At 35.6% G+C, this 22,511-nt stretch overlaps 1 protein-coding gene and 1 pseudogene across 1 annotated transcript; one reads left to right on the top strand and one right to left on the bottom strand.

Moving 5' to 3' along the window:
* Window positions 1–1,245: 1,245 nt before the first annotated feature.
* On the bottom strand, window positions 1,246–2,307 carry LOC106622137 (uncharacterized; annotated as a pseudogene).
* A 5,124-nt stretch (window positions 2,308–7,431) lies between these two features.
* Window positions 7,432–13,437, top strand: fd102C (forkhead domain 102C). Its single transcript, XM_014241222.3, has 2 exons — window positions 7,432–9,764; window positions 12,866–13,437. Exons 1-2 carry the CDS (start codon window positions 7,475–7,477, stop codon window positions 12,898–12,900), a joined length of 2,325 nt encoding a protein of 774 aa, XP_014096697.2. The 5' UTR covers window positions 7,432–7,474; the 3' UTR covers window positions 12,901–13,437.
* Window positions 13,438–22,511: the final 9,074 nt, after the last annotated feature.

The raw sequence follows: 22,511 nt of genomic DNA, 5'->3' as shown, positions 1-22,511 counted from the left end.
ACTGCGATTATTGATCTAGCATATGATTTTGTGTCAAGCGCCTAGATCCATATTGGAGCCGCATACAGTATAACTGATCTCATTACCTTAGTTTTTAAAAATCGTCGTCTGGAACGCACACAGCCTCTATTTGTCATCATTCTAGACAAAGAATTACAGATTTAATTTTCTTTGCCAGTCGTTTTTTCCAACTGCTCTTTAAATTTTAGCCTTGAGTCCAATATTACACCAAGATACTTCAGCTTTGGCTGTGAAGATATCTGACATTCTCCTATGATGAGCGATATTTTTTCTTCGATTTTCCTGGAGCTAATGAGCATGACTTCAGTTTTCTGCTAAGCCAACTCTAGACTCATGGCGTACCATTATGCAATCATTGTATTTGATCCGGAGGTCATCTAGATGTTTCGCTACTTCTACCACGATGAGGTCATCCGCATAGGCAATTAGTTTCATGGATTATTGTTGATGTATTCTTAGTACCGGTCGTACATCAAACATAGAAGGGGGCTTAAAATCAAACCTTGCGGTACTCCACTCGACATAAAGTACAATAGCTCTAGGTACCCTCATCTGTGTCGAATAGCAGCCTTATGTTCGCAAAATAACTTATAATAATATTTATGAGGTATTGGGGGCGTCTACCCTTTATTAAGATGGCAATTTCGTCTGCATATATCACTGTCTTAGGTGATTTGTCGTCTAAGTTCCTTAGCACTTTATTCACCACTAATGGGCCTGACTCGAGCTCCTTGTTCCACCAAGGGGGCTTGAGTCGCAGCGTAGGGTAAGCGTGATGAAAAGCTGTATTAAGAACTTTTGTGAATACAGTCGCGCCCCTTTCAATCTCTTGATGTGAGTTATACACGCAGGGTCGCTTGCCTAGAAGCATTTGCCTATAGAGATCCCAGTTTGTGTTTCTGGGATTTCTCCTCACCTCTTGTCTAATCCTTTCATCCGGTTTAATGGAAAATGAGATGTACTTATGGTCAGAGAATGACGGTGTTTTTGGCACTCTCCAATTCTCAACCATTGCATATCTACTGGTATAAAGCGTTATGTCTATGACGCTTCTAGAGGTGGGTAGATAGAGGTATAGAGATAGGTTCCTCACCTCTACTACCTACCACCAGTCAATTTTGTAAAATTGAGTAGGGACTCACCTCTGTGATTAATGTCGGAGCTGCTCCTGCTTGCTTCTGCTGTATGTAGCCGCTAGTCTTTTCGAGTTCGGCCGTTGAAGCTTCACATTCGTGTGGCATATACATATGCAAGGACACCCTTTACTGAGTCAACCGTCAGGTCATCTGTAGAAAGACTGGGGAGGTCAATATCGGGTATAAATTTTTGTTCACCCATATCGAGGTGTATGTTGCGTAGTTTGGTGACTTTAGCCCAGCGACCATTCTGTCGTTATAGTAGTCGCAGCGCATGTTGCGGTTCCACCACACGAGGTAGAATTACCTTCGCTTTGGGCACCGATGGAATATTGATGCGGTCTACCACCACCAGTTTCGCATCTTTCTATAGGTTCGGAAGCATTTTGACAGCTTTCGTCAGCCATGTCAGCGACGGGTCATCATTGCACTTTATGATCTCGACTCCGATAAGCCATCCTGCCCAGTTAAATGACATCATGGATGCGCTTTGTTCAGCGTCAAGCCTTGAGAAGAGGGCTTCCAAAAGCTTCATCTCCACTATTGTCCACCGCTTCTGTGACATATGTCCCAGCGGATTATTCTGGTCTATGAATGCCACGATCAAATGTCGTTTCGCAATCTCATTGGCTAACGCTGCTGACTAGAACGTCGTCGGTTTGTCGTCCGCGTGCTTGTCGTCGTGCTTCTCGGTTATGTCTCTGCACTTTCTCTTTTTCAAAGGTGCCTTCGATTCAGTCTCGATTCGCACTGAACCCAAAACATTGCAGCAGTTACGGATACCGAAGTATGCCCGCCCGTTCTTTACCTCCTCTCTGGCTAAAGTCAACCGTTTTACCTCCTATTCTCTCAGTTTGGACTTGCCTTCGAGTCGATTACATATTCAGACCACTGCCTTGAACATCGCTTTCGCCGTCAACCCCTCCTTGTTTGGCCTCTTCCGGAGCCCTCTCTTGTTTCCAGGGTCGGAACCCTCGAACACCTATTTAGGAGAGCGAACAACTTCTTCTTATTTTCTACGTTTATACCCACAGGTTTCTTGGTCCGAGTCTTCATGGACTGTGGTACCCGTGCGCTGTAGGGCTGGTTTAGCAGCAGTACCAGAGAACTTAAAAGAATGAGAAGGTGCAGGTTCGACAGCAAATAACATTTCTCGCTTTTATAACAGCGGTGAATCTGTACACGTATAGCTCTCTTAACATTCCCAAAGATGAATATTGAGAGAATATAATATGTATGCCAAGCTGAGAATATTGATATGCCATTTGAAATATTTATATTCCCTTTTGTTGATCTATTATTTATTTCTTTTTTAAATTATTTTATGCTAATTCATTTTTACTTTATTGTGAGTTATTAGTAAAAATTTTGATACATTTCTTAAAATAATTCATGTACTTGACACCATTATGGAGTCATAAACGTACAAAATTGTGTTTTGCCCTCGGCATTTTCATATCATGTGTACATGTAAAGAAATATGAAAAAAAAATATATGTAAATTTGTCTAAAAATCACACACATACATACATGTACAATATGTACATATGTAGATATGTACACGGTCAACCAATGACCGAAGCTTTTTTGCTTTCATGTCAAAGAGTCAATCTGTCGAAGGACTGACGCGACGACAAAGCGTCACCATATTGTGTTGTTGGTAGAAATTCCGAGATGTGCCGAAAAAATAAACGAATGCTCGCCGATTGTTATCGCTTCCCTTGCCGCTCTAACAGCTTTGCCTACAAATCATTATAAATATGTACATATGTTTAAATATGGAAAAATATTTTAGAATTGTGAAATATTTTAAATCGACAAAGGCTTTGTTGCCACTTTTGTCACTTTTTACTGCATTTTGTGGGCTTGCAGGGTTGTCACATTTCTCTTCAAGAGTGAACATCAACACGGTGTTCAATTAAAGATTTCTAGCTTTTGCTATCGTCGCGAAAAGACGCTTGTAGGTAAACGCACGCTCGAGGATATATGTAAGGCGTTTGCTTTTATGAAAGAAACGACTTAGCTTAATGCATGTGTTCCAGCGTTCATGAACGAAAATGTTGTTGTTGAGTGATTTACTACAAATCTAGGATTTGTCAATTTTTCTGCCATATTGATATCTGACGCTGTTTATGCTATTTGAGACAATTGTTGTTTTTGTATAACAATGTTTGTATTCTTCTGATTAGCTGACATACTTACATTTGTACGCATATATGTATATATGCAGATTTCTGTATGCATAAGTAATGCATTTGCAATGTCATACGTATATTTGTACATACATACTTACATATAGATCAAAACGCGCACATGTATTGATTATCTTCTCGTTCTTCTACGTTCTCTGCTATAACTACCAACAATTTAAAAGAAAACAACATGTTCATGTAAATATCTTCTACAGAAAACATTTCTTCAATTATAAACAACAAAGCAACCACAAATTATAACGAAACACAAGAAAAAAAAATAAACGAAAACAATTACACCACAGCAAATAAGACAAGTACAAAAACAACGGCATCAGTCGATGACTCTCAAACCTACGCAATGATCTCCTCATTGCTCTCATATCTTACAGCTGTCGTACTAACAACACCAACAATATTCCCACCTTAACCTACAGTTATAACCTTATTTAACAACAGAAAATGTAATGATAGAATAAATAATGAGTGTTCTACAATGGAATATAAATGGCCTACTAAATATATATTCCTTATTAATGAATTTCGCCCAGAAATTATATCACTTTAAGAAACCCATATCCCTTTCATAAAAAAGTTTATCCTCCTAATAAATATATAATAATATAGAATATAACAGTTATTTCCACAATAGTCCACAAAACTTATACGCCAAACAAGGAATTGCAATTTTCATTAAGGAATCAGTAAATCATAAGCAAATTCCTTGCGTAAGCAACATCTCTTGCCTAGCTATCGAAATAGAAATAGGGTTTAAATTCTCAATTGTTAATTGCTACGTCCCACCTCATCAAAATTTTGTTTATAAAGAATTTGACAATATTCTAAATCATTTCACTACACCAATCATTATAATGGGAGACTTTAATAGGCCGACAGGGAATAAAAGAGGCGAAATCATCGAAGATATAGTTCTTTCGAATGATCTTATTGTAGTAAATGATGGTAAAGCAACCCACTTCTCTACACATAGTACCTTTACACATCCCGTCATTATCCTTGCCTCATCCAAAATTGCACCCAAACTGTCACCTCATACAATTGATGACATTCACAGTAGCTATCACTTTCCTAAATCACATTCCTCTCCATCCGCAAATCGAATAACGATAAGCCAAGGTCCAAATTACTAACCGAAAAGACAGACTGGGCAAAAATTTAGTAATATTGTATATCCGCATGTTTGTCTAATTCTAGGAGCTCTAAAGAAAACGTAAATGCTGAAGCATCTGCTATTAAGACTATTATTTGTTCTGCAGCTCATTTTACCATTCCCCAAAATACCACCAAAAGGTTTTCAGCAAAACTACCGTATTGGCCTAATCTATTAATTATTCTCAGAAACAGGAAAAAATCTTTGAGGACAACATTCAAACACAACAGAACTGACGCTAAGACCCCTAAGAAAGGGGTTAAGATTGGCTATATAAACCCAACCACTAATCCGAAACAAATATGATCCGATATAAACATGCTAACAGAATCCACACATAGGTTTAGTATATCCCATATTGACACGCTATCAGGACCTATTTACACACCTCAAGAAATTTTGGAAAAGTTTGCAGAGACCTGGTCATCATACTCCTTCGATACAAACTTTCCTACTACATTTAACGCAATCAAAAAACGAATAGAAAATGAAACCTCTTTTAACTCATCGCCTTCTCCAAATGCACTTTACATTGAAGCCGATATTACACTTAACGAGTTCGAAACCACACTTTTGACCCTAAAAAGAAAAACACCCGGTACAGTCAAAACATCCTACCCCATGTTAAAAAACATCTCATACTCTCCTAAAGAGAGATTTCTCCACCTCTATAATAAGATATTTAATACTGGTATATATCGTCAGCCATGAAAAGTTTCCCTAGTCTTTCCCATTCCTAAACCTAATAATCCTTCTTCCTATATTGAGAATTTCAGTCCCATTTCCAATGGTATACCTCAGGGTTCACCACTCTTTACAACTCTCTTTATCATAGCCTTTAACAAAGTCAGCTCCATAATTAGCCCTGATCCACTATATCAACGCAGATGACGTCGTGATCTTTACAAAACTTTAAAACTTAAAACAAATGGTCCGGAATTTCCGGTGTAAAGATTCCATTAAACAAAAGCTCCACGTTTCATATATGTAGAAAACACAATTGCTCATACCCCACCCTTTCCTTTATAAATACCCGAATTCCCCATACTCATAGTTTAAAAATACTAGGTATAATATTTGACAAAACTCTTTGTTATAAAGAACACTGTAAATATATTCGATCATACTTATTTGTAAGACTAAATATTATAAAGTATTGATCATCAAAAAATTGTTTGTATCACCCAAACATTCTCATTAATGTCTTAAGAGCCTTACTGTTATCAAAAATTTACTATGGACTTGGAATATACGGACACTGTGCCAAAACCCATATATTACTTTTAAACGCGCAATGCCACGCAGCAGCTAGGAGGAGTATTCGTGCCTTCTCAACACCACCAATTAAAGCAATTTTATTAGAATCCGGATTACCAGATATCCTGCAAAGGACCACACATAACACACTGTTACTTATACAAAATTCCTCCTATGTATAAACGAGTTAACACTTAATAACGTAAATAGTACCCTCCAATGTTCCCGCAGACACAACCAACCCTCAACCATCATGCGTTGTATCACTTTTTCCAAGCAACTAGGAATATATATATAAAGAAACTATACAACCATATACAGACGATTGGGAGTTTATCTTTACAGACGGATCTAAAAGTGATACCTCCAACACATTTGCTCTGACAAATAAGATCAATGTCACCATAGCTGCCTTTGTTTTGCCATTATACTGCTCGGTATTTACAGCTGAAACAGCTGCCATATTGGGAGCGGTACTTTTGGCCTCTAACAATGGAAGCAAAACCATTATTTGCAGCGACAGCAAATCCGTAACAGATGCCATTTTTAACCAATCAAACTTTTCCCCCCAGATCACAAAAATAAAAAACTTTATTTGTAAATAAAACAACATAATCAAAATTATGTGGATATCAGGGCATGAAGTAATCCAAGGCAACAAAATGGCCGACAAACGAGCGAAGGAATCAATAAATGAACCTCTGCATACGTCTCCATACTTTACCACAAAAGATATTAAGAACTCTGGCAAACAACACTGTTGTCTAAACGATTAGAGACAAACCCATCTGACCAAAAATCATAGCATTCCCATACCATCACCTGTAAGAATATAAAAACATTCATACGCACCAGGGTTGGACATACACTTGCTACATATGGACACTACTTGAATGGTGTAAACAAACCCACATGTTCTTCTTGTAGGTCGGAAGACTTCACAATACCTCATATCCTCGACAACTGCCCACACTTAGAACAATACAGAATCTCGATATTTGCCGACAAAAAACCATTTGACTTGCTCAATCGGACAGATGACAGTAACATTAACCTATTTGTAAAATACTTTCAAATCTGCAAATTAAATATTTAATATACAGATAATTGAAGTACAAACTAAACTTAAATTTGCTTTAGACTTAAGTAATATAATTGGAATATTTTAATCTGTAAATTTAAATTAAGCCGAGTGTCCTGGCAGCCAATGTTTTATGTATTGTATAAATAAATGTAATAATTTTTTATAATTGCTTCTCTTTTAAATAAATAAATAAAATATTCAAAAACAAGTAAACACGCGCTTTTATTATTTTTTTATTCTTGTAATATATGTATATTAAAATTTGGTGATATATCAGGTTTTATAAGAAAAAATATATTCCGAATAATCACGTAATAATTTTATTTTGTTCATGCAATTACTCCTATGTGAGACAGTTGGAAGGACTAAAAAAAAGAACAGAAAAGTTTCGCCAACGCAAGTTCATCGCATAATTTTGATCATTTTCATAAATTAGTAAATTTATCTCGACTATTTTAGAGTGTAACATTTAATTGTCAAACAACTATACTCTCTATGTAACATGTTATGAGAGTGTAATTATAATTATTGTTGTCATTTCAGTATTCAGATCATAAACTCAGCTCGCAGTAAACAGACTGATCCTTTCGATACAATTGAATTAGGGAATTCAATGGAAACAGTAAATAAATATTTGGACTCTAACTTTTTAAAATATTTCTCAGAACCGTATGATGCTAACACTACTACTTACGTTACTTCAGGAGTCAACAATGCATTTTTATTATCATCGGACGCTCCCTCCTTACGGCAAAGTGATGAACAAACCAGTCCTGTTGTATCAGCATCTTATATGAATGTTCAAAATGTACGTAGTGAAAATCTCGTTTTGATACCATCGACCAACTCTCTAGAACAATATCGTTTGCAACTCTATAACTATGCGTTAAATATAGATCGTTTGCGCTGTTTTCAACATAATACGACAGCGGTTTATGGAAGTAGTCCTGGTCCCGGTTTGCATTTAGTAGTAAACGGAGAAAATAAATATAATTTAGGGTCAATAGATATGAAGAGGGATAGTAATTATTCCAGCCCTAACATAAGTAGTGTTAGACCATATGTCCCGTTAGCGTTAGCACATGGAAACCGTTTTGATTTTTCAATGTCACTATTCCCACAGCGAATGGTTCGTCCAGAGGAGCCAAAACCACAGTACAGCTATATAGGTCTTATAGCGATGGCAATACTGAGTTCTGCCGAAACAAAACTCGTGTTGTCTGATATATATCAACATATTTTAGATAACTATCCTTATTTTCGTGCACGTGGACCAGGTTGGCGTAATTCAATACGACACAATCTATCATTGAATGATTGCTTCATTAAATCCGGACGTAGTGCCAATGGAAAGGGCCATTACTGGGCCATACATCCGGCAAATATTGACGATTTTCGTAGAGGTGATTTCAGACGTCGTAAGGCACAACGCAAGGTTCGCAAACATATGGGTTTATCGTTAGATGATGGTGGCACAGACTCTCCCAGTCCGCCGCCACTCGATCTGACGTCAACGCAATTAACATCAACTCGTTTGCTCCGATTACCTGTCCCAGGAAATAGTTTAACTGCGACGCATGATTTTAGTACACCTAATGCGCGTTCATTTAATTATTTGAACCCGTTATTGCAAATTCCCACATCGTCGTTTTCATTACAGCAAGCGCAACAGCAAAATCAAGACAGTTATTTTGGTACAGCTGTTATGGAACAGTATACGTGTATGCCGCCAGTTCCGGCATTCAAAAATGGGTATACGTCAAGTTTACAGCAAGAATATTATAAACTTTGTAGCAATGGGCAATTAGATAATCTGCATAATAATGACAACGGAACACAATCGTCGTCCGAGCATTCCTTTGCCGATAATCACAAAAACTCGAAAATTTCTGTAATTAATGGAACGGCCATATCGACCGTTGCACCACATTCCTTTACTAGTGCAAAAACTAATTATTATACGCAAATGCATAAACGACAATTTGATGTAGCATCTCTCTTGGCTCCTGACCGAAACATTTTCACGACGACATTAAGAGAAATGGATCAGCAAGCACCTACTTTTGATGCATTAGAATACGCTCAATTTCTAAAAAAAAACACAGAGGAACATGGAAAACACCGGCTGCAGCTAATGCCTGCTGAGACACAAGTTACTCATAAAAGTTCGTTTACACTCCCCGTTTCACAAGCACAAAAATTTTCGCCACTAGAGATCGAGTACGAGCGCGATCAAGAGCAGGATGAGATCGACGTTGTTGCAAATGATATTGATGAGCATGATCACAATAAAGACGAGCACCAACAATTATTTAGTTCGATCTCAAAAAGTGGTAGCAGCTCCCATAATGGTGCAGAAAATTATGGTGACTCTGATAATGAGAATAATATCATACATAAACGTACTAATTCAAGTCATCCCCATCCTTTGATGCCAAACGCGGTTATAGAATGGCGTATGCTGCAACAACAACCCATATCAGTAGAAGCATTAATCAAAAAATTTGCAGTCGGTAAATCGTCCAATGCAACAAGCAATACGGAAGGTTTTGGCTGCGCTACAAAAATTACATCCACAAACTCAGTAAATCCAATATTAAATACACAATTTATGGCTTTGGAAGGCACAAATGAAACGAACTTTAACGACAGCAAAAATCAAATGAAACTATGGGAGCATGATCCAAATGTAACAACACACAAGAGTCTACATGTTCGACGTATAATACAACATTTACACCAGCATCAGCAACAACATAACCATGATGTTCTAAAAGAACCGATCGATGATAATGGTGGCCGTCATTATAGCACTTACATCACGGCGGATACAAGCAGACATATGAGTCCTATACAATTAAGACAGATCCAACAACAAAAATGCGACGTTATTAGTAAAGTCGGTAAGGGTTAGCATATATATAAAATATACATACATATGTAATTTAGTTTATCGATCCCTTTTGCGAAATTATTCTATCTTGTTTTTTCTGGTTTCTTCCGATTTGACTTTGGAAATTGCTTCCAAATTTCCTATGTACAACATTAGTACAACAAATAATCAACCAACCAAATATACCAGCCAATATTTAATTATAAATTCTGCCTATTTTGTAAATATTGCCACTTTATACGATAAACTCGCGTGCAAAGTTTTATGCATGTGGGGATTAACTTTGGCATTTACGATAACTAGTTAAACCGATCAAATGCGAATAAGAGGTTAATTTCAACTTATAAAAGCATGATATTAATACGGTTTTAGCTTATTATAACAATTTATTTTTATTTCATAATATATGTATATATTCTAAATTTAAACCTTATCGTCTATAGGATTCCTTTAAAACATCTTTAATATGTATTGAACTTTTGAAATTAGGTACCCGAGGTGGTATTTTGTTGGGATACTTTTTTTATGCAAACATTGTTTTGATCATTCAATGTCTGTCTTAAAAAGCATAATGAGTTTCTATGTAATATTTCATCACAATAATTAAAATTAAATTAATGTATGCTTTGAATGTTAAAATTATCAACATATCCATATTTTAGAGAAATTATTCTTTTTTTTTTCAAATGTAGCAATTCGAAGCCTGCTCATGTTTAGTTTAAGTTTTTTAATGTTCTTAAAGTCTAAATGTTCAATTGCGTACAAATAATTCGACTGCACTATGTCCCGAATTTACGAGAATCATGGTGTGTCCTAGAAGTAAAGAAATTTTGGCCACCGCAACTCTCGCAATATACATAAGTTTAGTTTATCAATTACTGCTCTACTATTTACAATGTTACGGTATTTATAGTGAGTGAGAATATTCAATTCATCCTCGTTTACTGTCTTGCCCGCCCCATAAAAAAGTAACCATTTCTGGTATCATTCTCATACACTCTGAAATTATAGTAATCATATTTTCGAGAGTAAAAAAGGGTTTTTACCAAAAATAGTATCTAAAATTTTCTGCAAATCAAAACTAGGTTTCAAATATTCCTCAATTCCTCTGAAACATAAACTTTTTTAGTTTTGGCTCAACAATAATGCATTTTTATATATGATGTAATCAGTCACATTTTCTAAAAAGTGAAAATTGCTCTTTGCGTGCATTTCTATCCATCATTCTGAAATATTAAAAGCTTTCATAACAAATTTTTGACACACCACTGCAAAAGTTTTTGGCAGCCATATTCTATCCGATGTCCGATCAGAAACATTTTATCGGATGTTGTACCGCTGTCTTAAACAATCGGTGGAAATACTTTTCTTCGTATACGCAAATGTTTAAAGGTACTTTTTCGGGCATTGAAATTTTAAAAATTCATAACTCCAAAATATTTCAAATTGAGTCAAAATAAAGAAATATGTGTCCAATATTTTGCTTCAAAGTACCAAAAAAAATGTTTTATGTGATGTAAAATGTTTGAATGTAAATTTTCGATGGAATGACCCATATACATAACTTTATATCTATCTTGATTAGTTTTCGGTGATGAAGCTATTATACTCTGTGGCAACATGTTGCGAGAGTATAAAATCCGATATAGTACATCTAAAATATATCCTTAGTTTAGCATTCTACGTTTTTTATTACTAGAACCATTTTATCAAAACAAAACCTTTATAACAAGTACATACATACATCATCTCCATAACTGAATTGTCTGCATCTAAATATGCAAAATGTTATTCATACTTGACTTATCACACTAAATTTCTTCACAGCGTCAGTTTTCGGCAGACAAATTCGTTTAAATTTCAGATGGTAATTAAGAGCACTTGAATACTGATTTTCCTGACCTTTTTATTAAATATGAGTATCTGCTTTTGTAAATCTAAACAATTATGTTGCTATTTCTATAATCGTAACACATGCCGAAAGCTCCGGTGCACAAATAACATTTTTGGGTGCCGGTGTTAACATAGGTATTATATTATATAAACACAGGTCACTCAAACCAAATAAAAGCGTGAAATCACACTTGTATGATATTACAAGCAGTAGAATAAAGTTACCACAAAAGTACCGTAGTCAAAGCCAACACCATTAATATAACATAATATATTGAATTTAATTTTATATATTTGGATGAATTGATAACACGACCTGTTTCTTTTTTCGGAAAAACAACGCTGTATTAATTGCATATTAAAGAAGAACATGCAAAAATCTATAAATCGATAATACTCGGAATTGTTTTAAACAGTAAATTATTGAATGTGTGTTAAAGAAGCCGACGCAATAAAAATAATTCATTTATATTAGAGTATTTCATCATAGTGAGTGTAGAGGATTAATTTCGTATGGCACATACGACAATTTTGCTACTTAAGAAAATCGAAAACTTTAAGAAAAACTTTAACAAAACATGGTACCGAAAATTCAATTAAATTAAAGAATATACCATAATTTCGCAAAAAGGGTCCATATTATTAAAATGTAAAGGTGGTACTCAAAATTATTTCATTAAATGAAATTTTGCAATATTTAAATACTGCGTAATCCATTTGTACCAAATGTTCTATTTATTCAAAAAATTATATATAATATCTTAATGTGGTTTTATTCTAATCATAAATAATTTTAGTACCAAGATAAATCAAAATTTTCCATAAGGTAGCATTCCCACAAAGTTTCGCTTTCGCGTTCGAAGCGCATACGAGTATATGATAAATCAAATAACTCTTTCCTAAGAAAGAATTTAAAACATTTTAATAACCTATTGTCTGCCGAGTCATCGACGTCCGTACCCAATACATAGGCAAAATTGAAATGTTGATGTTGGGCGTAGCTGGCTTAGATAGATTGCAAAGCAAAAGATTTGTTTTATAGGTATATATGTTTGATTTAAAAGCTTGTCGTGTTATTTTTTCCCTACTGAATAAGAACTATAATTTCAGTAGTATGAAATAATTATTATTGCTAGAATGTGAACATTAATAAAATTATACATTGGTAAATACTGTTATGCATAAGATTTAACTATAATAATATTATGTATACTCCAGCAGCAGCAACGATGGAAGTACTGGACAATGAGTAAATTCAAGCCGCAGCACCGTACATACATAGGTGGGACGGTAATAGTAAACGTAGGTGTAGTATAACAATTATAACTAACTGTAACACTAACACCAAAATTGTATTAAAGGTTTAATGTAGTGTTAAAAATTATTTTATTGCAAATAATTAGCCACTATTCAAAGTCCACATAGTTTTTTAAACTAATAAATTTATCAACATTAATCAGTAAAATTAAAAAAAAGGTAAATATATACATATATAAGTTCAAAGGATAATATAGTAATTATAAATAAAGTAATATAGCGGATTTGGTGTATAAAATTTAATTTTACAGTTAAGGAGCGGTCGGTTTAACACATCAAACTTCTCTTAGTAGTCGAAATTGCGCTTCATCCTAATTCATTAATCTCAATTCCTCTTATTTGAGACCGCTTTTTACATTATACATGCACTATTTATACTAAATCCAACAAATGAAGGTATATTATAAAATGCGTACTGAATTCGCCAGTTGATTTCACCTTAATTATTATTATTTGAACTGACTCAAATTCACAAAGATCACCACTTATGTATGGTATACATAGATATACTAATTCGAATAAGAACTTTATTATTTGTTCATATGTATTAAGATAAGTTTTCGTTTTGAACTTTATTGTTAATAACAGATTTATAAAACTGCAATCAACCTAATGATCGATTCAAACCATATTTTAAGCAAATATATTTAAATTTCTTTCTTCTTTTTTCGATGACTCGTTCGAGCATATCTATTGGTAACTGGCGAATGACACGCGTGATGTTTTGCTCTCAGGCCTGAATCGGAGCACAATTGTCCGCATACAATTTAGACTTCACATATCCACACTGAAAAAAAGTCTATACGATCTTGTTGGCCATTCGATCGGTCCAAAACGTGAAATTATTTGCTCACCGAAATGTTCTCTCCATATATCCACTGATAAGTGCAATGTGTGGGCGACATCTTATTGAAACCAAATGTCGCCGAGATCACGAGCTTTTATTTCAGGCATCAAATAGTTGGTTATCATGGCGCGATAACGGTCGCCATTGACGGTTACGTTCACACCGGCATCATTTTTGAAGAAATATGGACCGATGATTCCACCGGCCTACAAACCACACCAAACCGTTGTTTTTGCTAGATGAAATGGCAGCTCTTCAAACTCTTCAGGTTGCCCTTCGTCCCAAATGCGACAATTTTGCTTGTACCAATTGTGTCATAAATGGGCCTCATTGCTGAACAAAATTTGGCTCGAAAACGTCGGATCTTCTTGAAACTTTTCAGGAGCACATAGAGCGAGGAAGGCCGAGCGGCTTCAGTTCTTGCACAAGCTGTATTTTGTACGCTTTCAATTTATGAATTCGGAGTAAGATGATCCAAGTCATCCAATACCCTTCACAAATACAAAATATTCCTTACAAGAACTTGATTTAGGTCGTTTATTTTGTATGGCAGCTGTATACTATAGTTATCCGATCTGAAAAAATTCTCAGATAATTGTTTTTGTCAAATTTCTTCAATATATTTAGACAAATGAAAAAATTTCCCATACCTGCACTTGTTTCTGATCTTCTGTTCTGTTTGTTTAGCAGCTATGCATATGTATGTATAGTGGTGTTATAGTATCGGCGGTTCTGACGAATGTGGCCAACTTAATATACCCTGTTAAGGTTATAAAAACAAGTAAGGAAGGGCTAAGTTCGTGTGTAATGGAATATTTTATTCTCGCAATTTGCAAGGATTAAAGCTGAAGAAATACTTTCAGGTATTGACAAAACTTTATATTCAAAAAGTACGAAAGGACTAAGTTTGAGAGTAACCGAACCTTTTATGCTCTTGCAACTTGCAAGGATCAATGGCGGCTTAAGACCGTCAGGTGTTGGCAAAAAATATTTAACAAGTAGGGAAAAGCTAAGTTCGGGTGTAACCGAACATTTCATACTCTTGCAACTTACCAGAACTAAAGTCAGGGAAATACCTTCAGTTAATTTTGCTAAGAGATCTTATATGTTGACCTTTATAAACGATATAAGGTCAACCGGAAGTTTGAAAATCTTTATTAGGTATATGGGAGATTGACACGATATTATTTTTTTTTGGCTTACTACATATTATTTATAGAAAAATACGCCCTCTGAGTTTCATTAAGGTACCTTCCACACAGACAACAATATGTAAATTGTAATAGAAAATTCAACCGGATGTTTGAAAATCCTAATATTTGTTGAACGGGGCTGGTGTAAGTTTACACTCGATTATATCCATTTTATGCATAGAGATGCACACGCTCACTTAATTTAATTATGATAACTCACATATTAGCCGATATATGGGATATAAAGTCAGTCGAAAGTTTGAAAATCTTTCTATTAGGTATATGGGGCTAAGGGAAATATTGACTCGATTCATTCAATTTTTGACATGAGGAGAAGATACTCTACCAATTTCAATAATATATATCACATATTGACATATTATTATGAATATTGACATATTCACTCCAATTTCAATAATATATCTCACACATTGACCGATATTTGGGGCTTTAATATTTGTGATCCGATTTTGTCAATTTTGAGATCTGAGAAGGCAATATTTGTGTAAATTTTTATCCCGAGTGCTTGATTTGTATGCTGGAAAGTGAAAAAGTTAGATTAATTTTGTTTTTTGTTAACATATCTATATTTAGTGAATCTGCTTGTTCAAAGCCTAACAATAAGAAACAAAATCGTATATCTAATTAAAACTAGGCAAATCCCAAGATTGTACTTAAGCCTGTTTGGTAATACATTGCTCTTTAGAAGGCTAGTAAATCTTTTCTTTTTAGGTGGGTTTGATTACAGGACCGTAACAAGGTATTAGCTAATGTATTTGAATTGTTACGGAGTTTAATTTCATAGTTCTTTCTGCTGTCCTCTACCTCTTTCTTTACCATAGGAATACCAAGATCTTTATAATGTTTTCATTACGAATGTACCATGGTGAACCTATTATAACTTTAAGGATTTTTGACTGGAATTTTTGTATTATATCAATGTTAGTTGCTACGACCTGTGCACCACCCCACCCCACAGTTGAATACCATACAGATCAAATTTGCTGCTCTTATTTTCATGCTAGTTGTTTTACTGGATATATGTTTTCTCCATGTGAGCTTTCTGTCCAAGTGAATGACAAGATAAGTAAAATCATTTGTTTTTATTCATTTTATTCGGCTGACACACTTTTGGTTTTAGTGAAAAGGTAACATGCTTACATATTTGTTCATTTACATTTATTCGTCAGTTGGGTAGCAATTTTTTAACCAAAGCTAAATGCTTACTAGTACCCTTGACGCGCCGATGGGACATTTGAGTCATCCGCAAAAGTCGATGTCAAAACCTTATTGCCAGTTGAAATGTCTGCTGTATATAAGATATATAGAGTTGGGCATAGCACACTCCCTTGGAGTATATCAGCCCTTATCGGTCGTTCATCTGATATGAAGTTAGCCACTTTAACACTAAATCTTTATTATTTTTTAAATATTCAACTCGAAAGGGAATATTTTTTAAATTTTATATAAAAGGCCTTCATGCCACACCTTAACAAATGCCAGAGCTACATCAAGGAATATTGCTGAACAATACTCTCTGTACTCGAATGCCTTTCTAATTTCGTTCATAATTCTATTTAACATACTTGCTCTACTGTGCCATATTTTGCACGAAACCCGAATTGGTACGTTGGAATTGTATTATTTTCATGGAGGAAAGCAGATATCTTTGATAGTTTTATTATATTTTTAATTTCAAAAGTCTTAATAGACAAGAACGACTCGTTAGCAGTGTCGGGCAAAGTTGGCAGATTAAAGTCGTTTTGTGGACAACTAAGGTAAAATAATTTCTCTAAATAGTTTGCAAAGCAAATTGCATTTACCTCATCACTTTTAACACAATTACCACTCACGTCTCTTATGGGCATATTGGAATCTACCAGTGACTTAATGCGTTTTTGGGCTTTCCAATAGTAGTTTTGCTTGTTGATTGAATTTAGGCTCAGTTTCTTTATATAATTTTCATTGTTGTATTCTTTTTCACACTTCAGCGTCTTTCTTAATTTACGTACTGCATCCTTCAATTGCACCTGAGTAAAACGAGATCGATTTGCTTGTCATTCACGTCTAGCTCGCCTTTTTTTTATACTCTCGCAACCTGTTGCTACAGAGTATAATAGTTTTGCTCACCTAACGGTTGTTTGTATCACCTAAAACTAATCGAGTTAGATATAGGGTTATATATATATAAATGATCAGGATGAAGAGACGAGTTGAAATCCGGGTGACTGTCTGTCCGTCCGTCCGTCCGTCCGTCCGTCTGTCCGTCCGTCTGTCCGCCCGTGCAAGCTATAACTTGAGTAAAAATTGAGATAGCTTTATGAAACTTGGTAGACATGTTTCTTAGTACCATGAGACGGTTGGTATTGCAGATGGGCGTAATCGGACCACTGCCACGCCCACAAAACGCCATTAATCAAAAACAAATAAATTGCCATAACTAAGCTCCGCAATAAGATACAAGACTGTTATTTGGTACACAAGATCACATTAGGGAGGGACATCTGCACTTGAAATTTTTTTTTGCTATAATAACAAAATTCACTGGAAGCAACTGCTTTTAGCACTTCTATTGACGGTGTGAAAATAGTTGAAATCGGGTGGTAACTCCGCCCACTCCCCATATAACGGTACTGTTAAAAACTACTAAAAGCGCGATAAATTAAGCACTAAACACGCCAGAGACATTAAATTTTATCTCTGGGATGGTATAAGATGACTTTATAGGAACCGTGTTCAAAATTAGACAGTGGGCGTGGCACAGCCCACTTTTAGGTGAAAACCCATATCTTGGGATCTGCTTAACCGATTTCAACTAAATTCGGTGCATAACGTTCTTTTCATATTTCTATGTTATAGTGCGAAAATGGGCGAAATCGGACTACAACCACGCCTATTTCCTATATAACACCATTTTCAATTCCATCTGATTCTTTCACTTTCCACTATGCATATCAAGCAACAATGATTATATCGGGGTAAAACTTTGCGTGAATAAAACGTTTAAAGTATGCCACCTTGTGACCAAAAATTGTCTAATAATATTAGGTAAATTAAAAAGTTCGTTCGGTTTTTATCTAAGAGATGGCTTTATTGTTCATAGTATTAGTGTTACGTGTCGCATCATGTCATACTATACGGTGCTGAAAACGTGCTTATTCGCGGTAAAAGTGTGTCTTTGACAGTTTTTCGATTGATTGACTCAGTACGTTGTGAGCGCTCGTCAAAGATGGACACCAGCAAAGAGAAAATTCGCTATATTTTACAATTTTTCTTCGATCAAGGCGAAAAAGCAGCCAAAGCGACTGAAAAAATTAATTTAGTTTATGGGCCCGATACTGTAAACGAACGTGTAGCACAAAAGTGGTTTGCTAGGTTCCGTTCCGGTAGTTTCGATGTCAAAGATGCATCACACGTCGGGAGGCCTGTCGTCGAAAATTGCCGACCCGTTTCTGAAGCGGATTGTGACTGGCGATGAAAAATGAGTCACTTACGACAACATCGAGCGCAAACGGTCGTGGTCAAAGCTCGGGGAAGCGGCCCAGACGGTGGCCAAGACCGGATTGACGGCCAGGAAAGTTTTGCTGTGTGTTTGGTGGGATTGGCAAGAAATCATCTACTACGAGCTGCTCCCCTATGGCCAAACGCTCAATTCGGCGCTCTACTGTCAACAACTGGACCGCTTAAAGGCAGCACTCATCCAGAAGAGGCCATCTTAGATCAACAGAGGCCGAGTTGTGTTCCATCAGGACAACGCCAGGTCACACACGTCTTTGGTGACGCGCCAGAAGCTCCGCAAGCTCGGATGGGAGGTTCTAATGCACCCACCTTATAGTCCGGACCTGGCACCAAGTGATTATCATCTTTTCCTGTCCATGGCGAACACGCTTAATGGTGAGAAGTTAGCCTCAAGAGAGGCCTGTGAAAATTGGCTCTCCGAGTTTTTTCCAATAGGGACGCAGCCTTCTACGAGAGGGATAAAATAAAGTTTCATCTCGTTGGCAAAAAGTTTACGAACAAAACGGCGCATATTTGACTTGAATCGGACAAATGCACACAAAGTTATCATCTTTTGAAAAATCAATAAAAAACCGAACGAACTTTTCACTTTACCTAATATATAAATGTATAATTCATATAATATATAATATCATATCGTGGGCGGAGCCATGTCCATTGGTCAATTCTTACACCTGCTGCTAAAACACCCTTTCCTACCACCATGGTTGTAAAATTTAATGCTTGTGACGCATATATTCAGTGAGTTATCACACTTTTAGTAGTTTTAAACAAAACCGTTATATGGGAAATGGAAGGGATTGTTCTATCATTTTAACCATTTTCACAGTGTATGAAGAAGGGCCAAAAGGCTTCTTCTTAGTGAGTTTTGTTGATTTAGCTTTAGCCGTTTCGTAAATACATATATATTACATTATACACACTACACGGGGCGATGCCACGACCATTTTTCAAAAGTTTTAGCTCATAGGTGCCCCTCGCTTTTGTGATCCTCTGTACCAAATATGAGTTTTGTATCTGAATATAACACTTAGTTATGGCACTTTATATGTTTTCGCTTAACGGTACTTTGTGAGCCTGGCAATGGACTAATTGAGCACATCTGTCAACCACCTGAACAAAGTTTCATTAAGATATCTTGACTCTAAATCACGTTGGCCTTTGCACGGACGGACAGACAGACAGTCAGTCACCCGAAATTCAACTCATCTCGTCATACCGATCATACGGATGAATATAACTCCATATCTGTCTGGATTAATTTTAGGTAATACAAACAACCATTAATTGAACAAAACTATTATACACTCTGTTGCAATATGTTGTGATAGTATAAAACAGTTGCAAAAGAATTCAATATTAATTATTCGATGTAATCGAGAATGGATTACAGTCAAATTTAGAATTTGATTAGCTTTTATTATAGGTCACTCACTTAGTTTTATAACTATATTTTACTTCGCGACAGCTAAAATTATATTAAAATCATCTTCAAATGAGATATACATGTGTGATATAAACTCAATCGAAGCGACGAATTTAATATATTGAGAGGTCTAGACCACTCGCTAAACCACATAATTTTTAAGAAAATTTGTCCACTTCATTTCTTAGAAATATCACACATTTTCATCAATTTGAACGGTTCATAGTCAGCTAGAAAGTCGGAAGTCATATACAGGATATATTGGGGGACGAAACAGGTCTGGGCTTATTGCAATAACCCTTGAAATTGCTCACATATACTCGACAACATATTTTCAAGCAATTTGATAGATAAATAAGTCCCACACTGACCGACCTTTTCAGCATAAAATTCGTTAAAATAAAATATTATATAAAGAAATCATTATAAAGGGTAGTTCGTAGATAAAACTGTAGTATATCCAATATTATACGTTCAGTTAATTTTGCTCCATATCCGGAATCTGGGGAACCTATTCTTGCAAAGTTTTATCCCAATAAATTCATTGGTGCTTGAGTTGTATACTGAAAAGTGAAAGAATCTGATGGCAATTAGGATTGTGTTATACGGGATCGTAGAATAGCTAAGACAATAATATGTATTGATATTGGTTGAAATAGGCTTAGTAGGTACGGAGATATGTGATTTCACCTAAATGTGGGCGGGACCACGTAAAATTTAATGTTTCTGGCTGATTTAGTTGTTGATTTTTCTCACTTTTAGCAGTTTTTAAAAGAACCGGTATATTTGTTCTGAGCACTAAACCTGTTAAAAGGAGAAACGCTATTAGTATAGTTATGGGTAAGACACCCAGACATTTTCCATATTTGGTACTTGGGGCAAGCAAATGTATGAATCTTACAAATTATTATTTTTGTTAGTGTGTTTTGATATCTACAAGAACGAGTATTGATTTAATCATATCTGTTTTATCTATTTGATTTCGAAATTGCTCTATGTGTGAAATTGGTATGATTATAATTCAATTGCTGCAATTTTCTGTGGTGATATAGCTGTGAGTACTTGTGGTATATGTATTTTCATCCACAAATCACAATTTACGCCAAGTCTTGTGGATTGATAGCTTACTAAGTTACAACAATTTCAGTATATTTGATCAAATATTTATTTAAATAATAATATGGCAGCACAGCTATTGTGTTTTATGCTCCTTGTGTTCTTGAACACCAAACACTACGCATCATCCTATCCACACTAAAAAGTAATTCACATCTTCAAACATACATTACTAACGTATTTATTTCCGCATTTCTGGTTAAGAGCTTCTTCAATAACCAAACTGATTGAACTTCGCTGGATAGTGGGCGCTGTACCGACAAGTTCTAAATACAAATATAGCCAATAGAACTGCACAGAATATTTTTCGGACAGTCAACAGTGTCGGCTGCAACGTGGTTAACACACTTTCTCCATATGTTATGCAATTTAAGGTACTAGAGAAACACTACAGCATTGTAAACAGCAACAATAAGAACAGTATAGTATACTGCAATAACCAATACAAAGTATTCAGCAAATTTGTAAAAGCAAACATCAAAGCAGCTCTAGTAATGCAGACATAACAATGGAAGTACTTGTCAGCAGTAACGAGCACTAAAAGCTAAAAATCGAGGAAAGTAGATCAATCATCTAAAAAAGTCACATTGTAGGTTACGTGAGGTTACTAGATAAACAGTTGTGTATTTAGGTGCAATCATCGTTAAAATCAGTTATATGGACATAAGTACCATTTTATAGGCGTTTCTGGGCTGAATTGTTCGTTTTGCTAGTTTCATTAAGGCCATCTAAAATGCCGTTAGCTTTAGCACTTGCACAGGAGCTAGAGTCCAATCAGACACTCTCATTATCCTTATTACCAATCGCCATATAATGGTCCAGCTTGGGAGGTTCACAAGAAAGCAAGGACGACACAGGAAAGAAGAAGCTTCGCATGGTTGCTGATTCAAATTGAAGAAAATGTGAAATGAAGGAGGTCTAACAAAATGTTTATATAACTGATGGCACCAAATCTTCTAAAAAACATAAAAATTTCATTGAAAATGAAGCTCATGAAATAATATTCTGTCTTCAGAAGACAATTTACTTTTTACGCCACTTATGAAAATTCTTTCGACTTGACGCAGACGCACCATCGCAAATTAGGTGTTGTTGTTTCAAAAGAAAGCAGACCCATCACTCTGATATCACGCACTTTGTCATCTGCAGAGGAAAACTACGCGACAAATGAACTGTAATTTCTCCCTGTTGGCTGGCCTTTTCAAATACCTTAAAACCATGAATATTGACAAACCAAATAACAATTTTTACTAATCACCAACCAATCTTTGTAGAAAAGTTCTTCCTTAAATTTAATGACAAGCCAAGCGACGAAAACATTGTCGCAGACTAGTAGGGAAGACACAGGCCCGTAGATAGAATTTGGTTTCGGGGGGCGACCCGCAAATTTAAGGTGACAGTGAGGTAAGATGAACGTTTTAATTAAATAATGATCAGTCGACGAAA

This window comes from Bactrocera oleae, chromosome X (assembly GCF_042242935.1).
Source record: "Bactrocera oleae isolate idBacOlea1 chromosome X, idBacOlea1, whole genome shotgun sequence".
Taxonomy (NCBI): Eukaryota; Metazoa; Arthropoda; class Insecta; order Diptera; family Tephritidae; genus Bactrocera; species Bactrocera oleae.
This window is presented reverse-complemented; position numbering and strand designations above follow the sequence as displayed.

Excerpts from the sequence above, each read along its gene's own strand:
- fd102C (XM_014241222.3), top strand. The coding sequence starts at position 7,475 with ATGGAAACAGTAAATAAATATTTGGACTCTAACTTTTTAAAATATTTC. Across the intron at positions 9,765-12,865 it reads CGACGTTATTAGTAAAGTCG|CAGCAGCAACGATGGAAGTA; the intron begins GTAAGGGTTAGC and ends TGTATACTCCAG.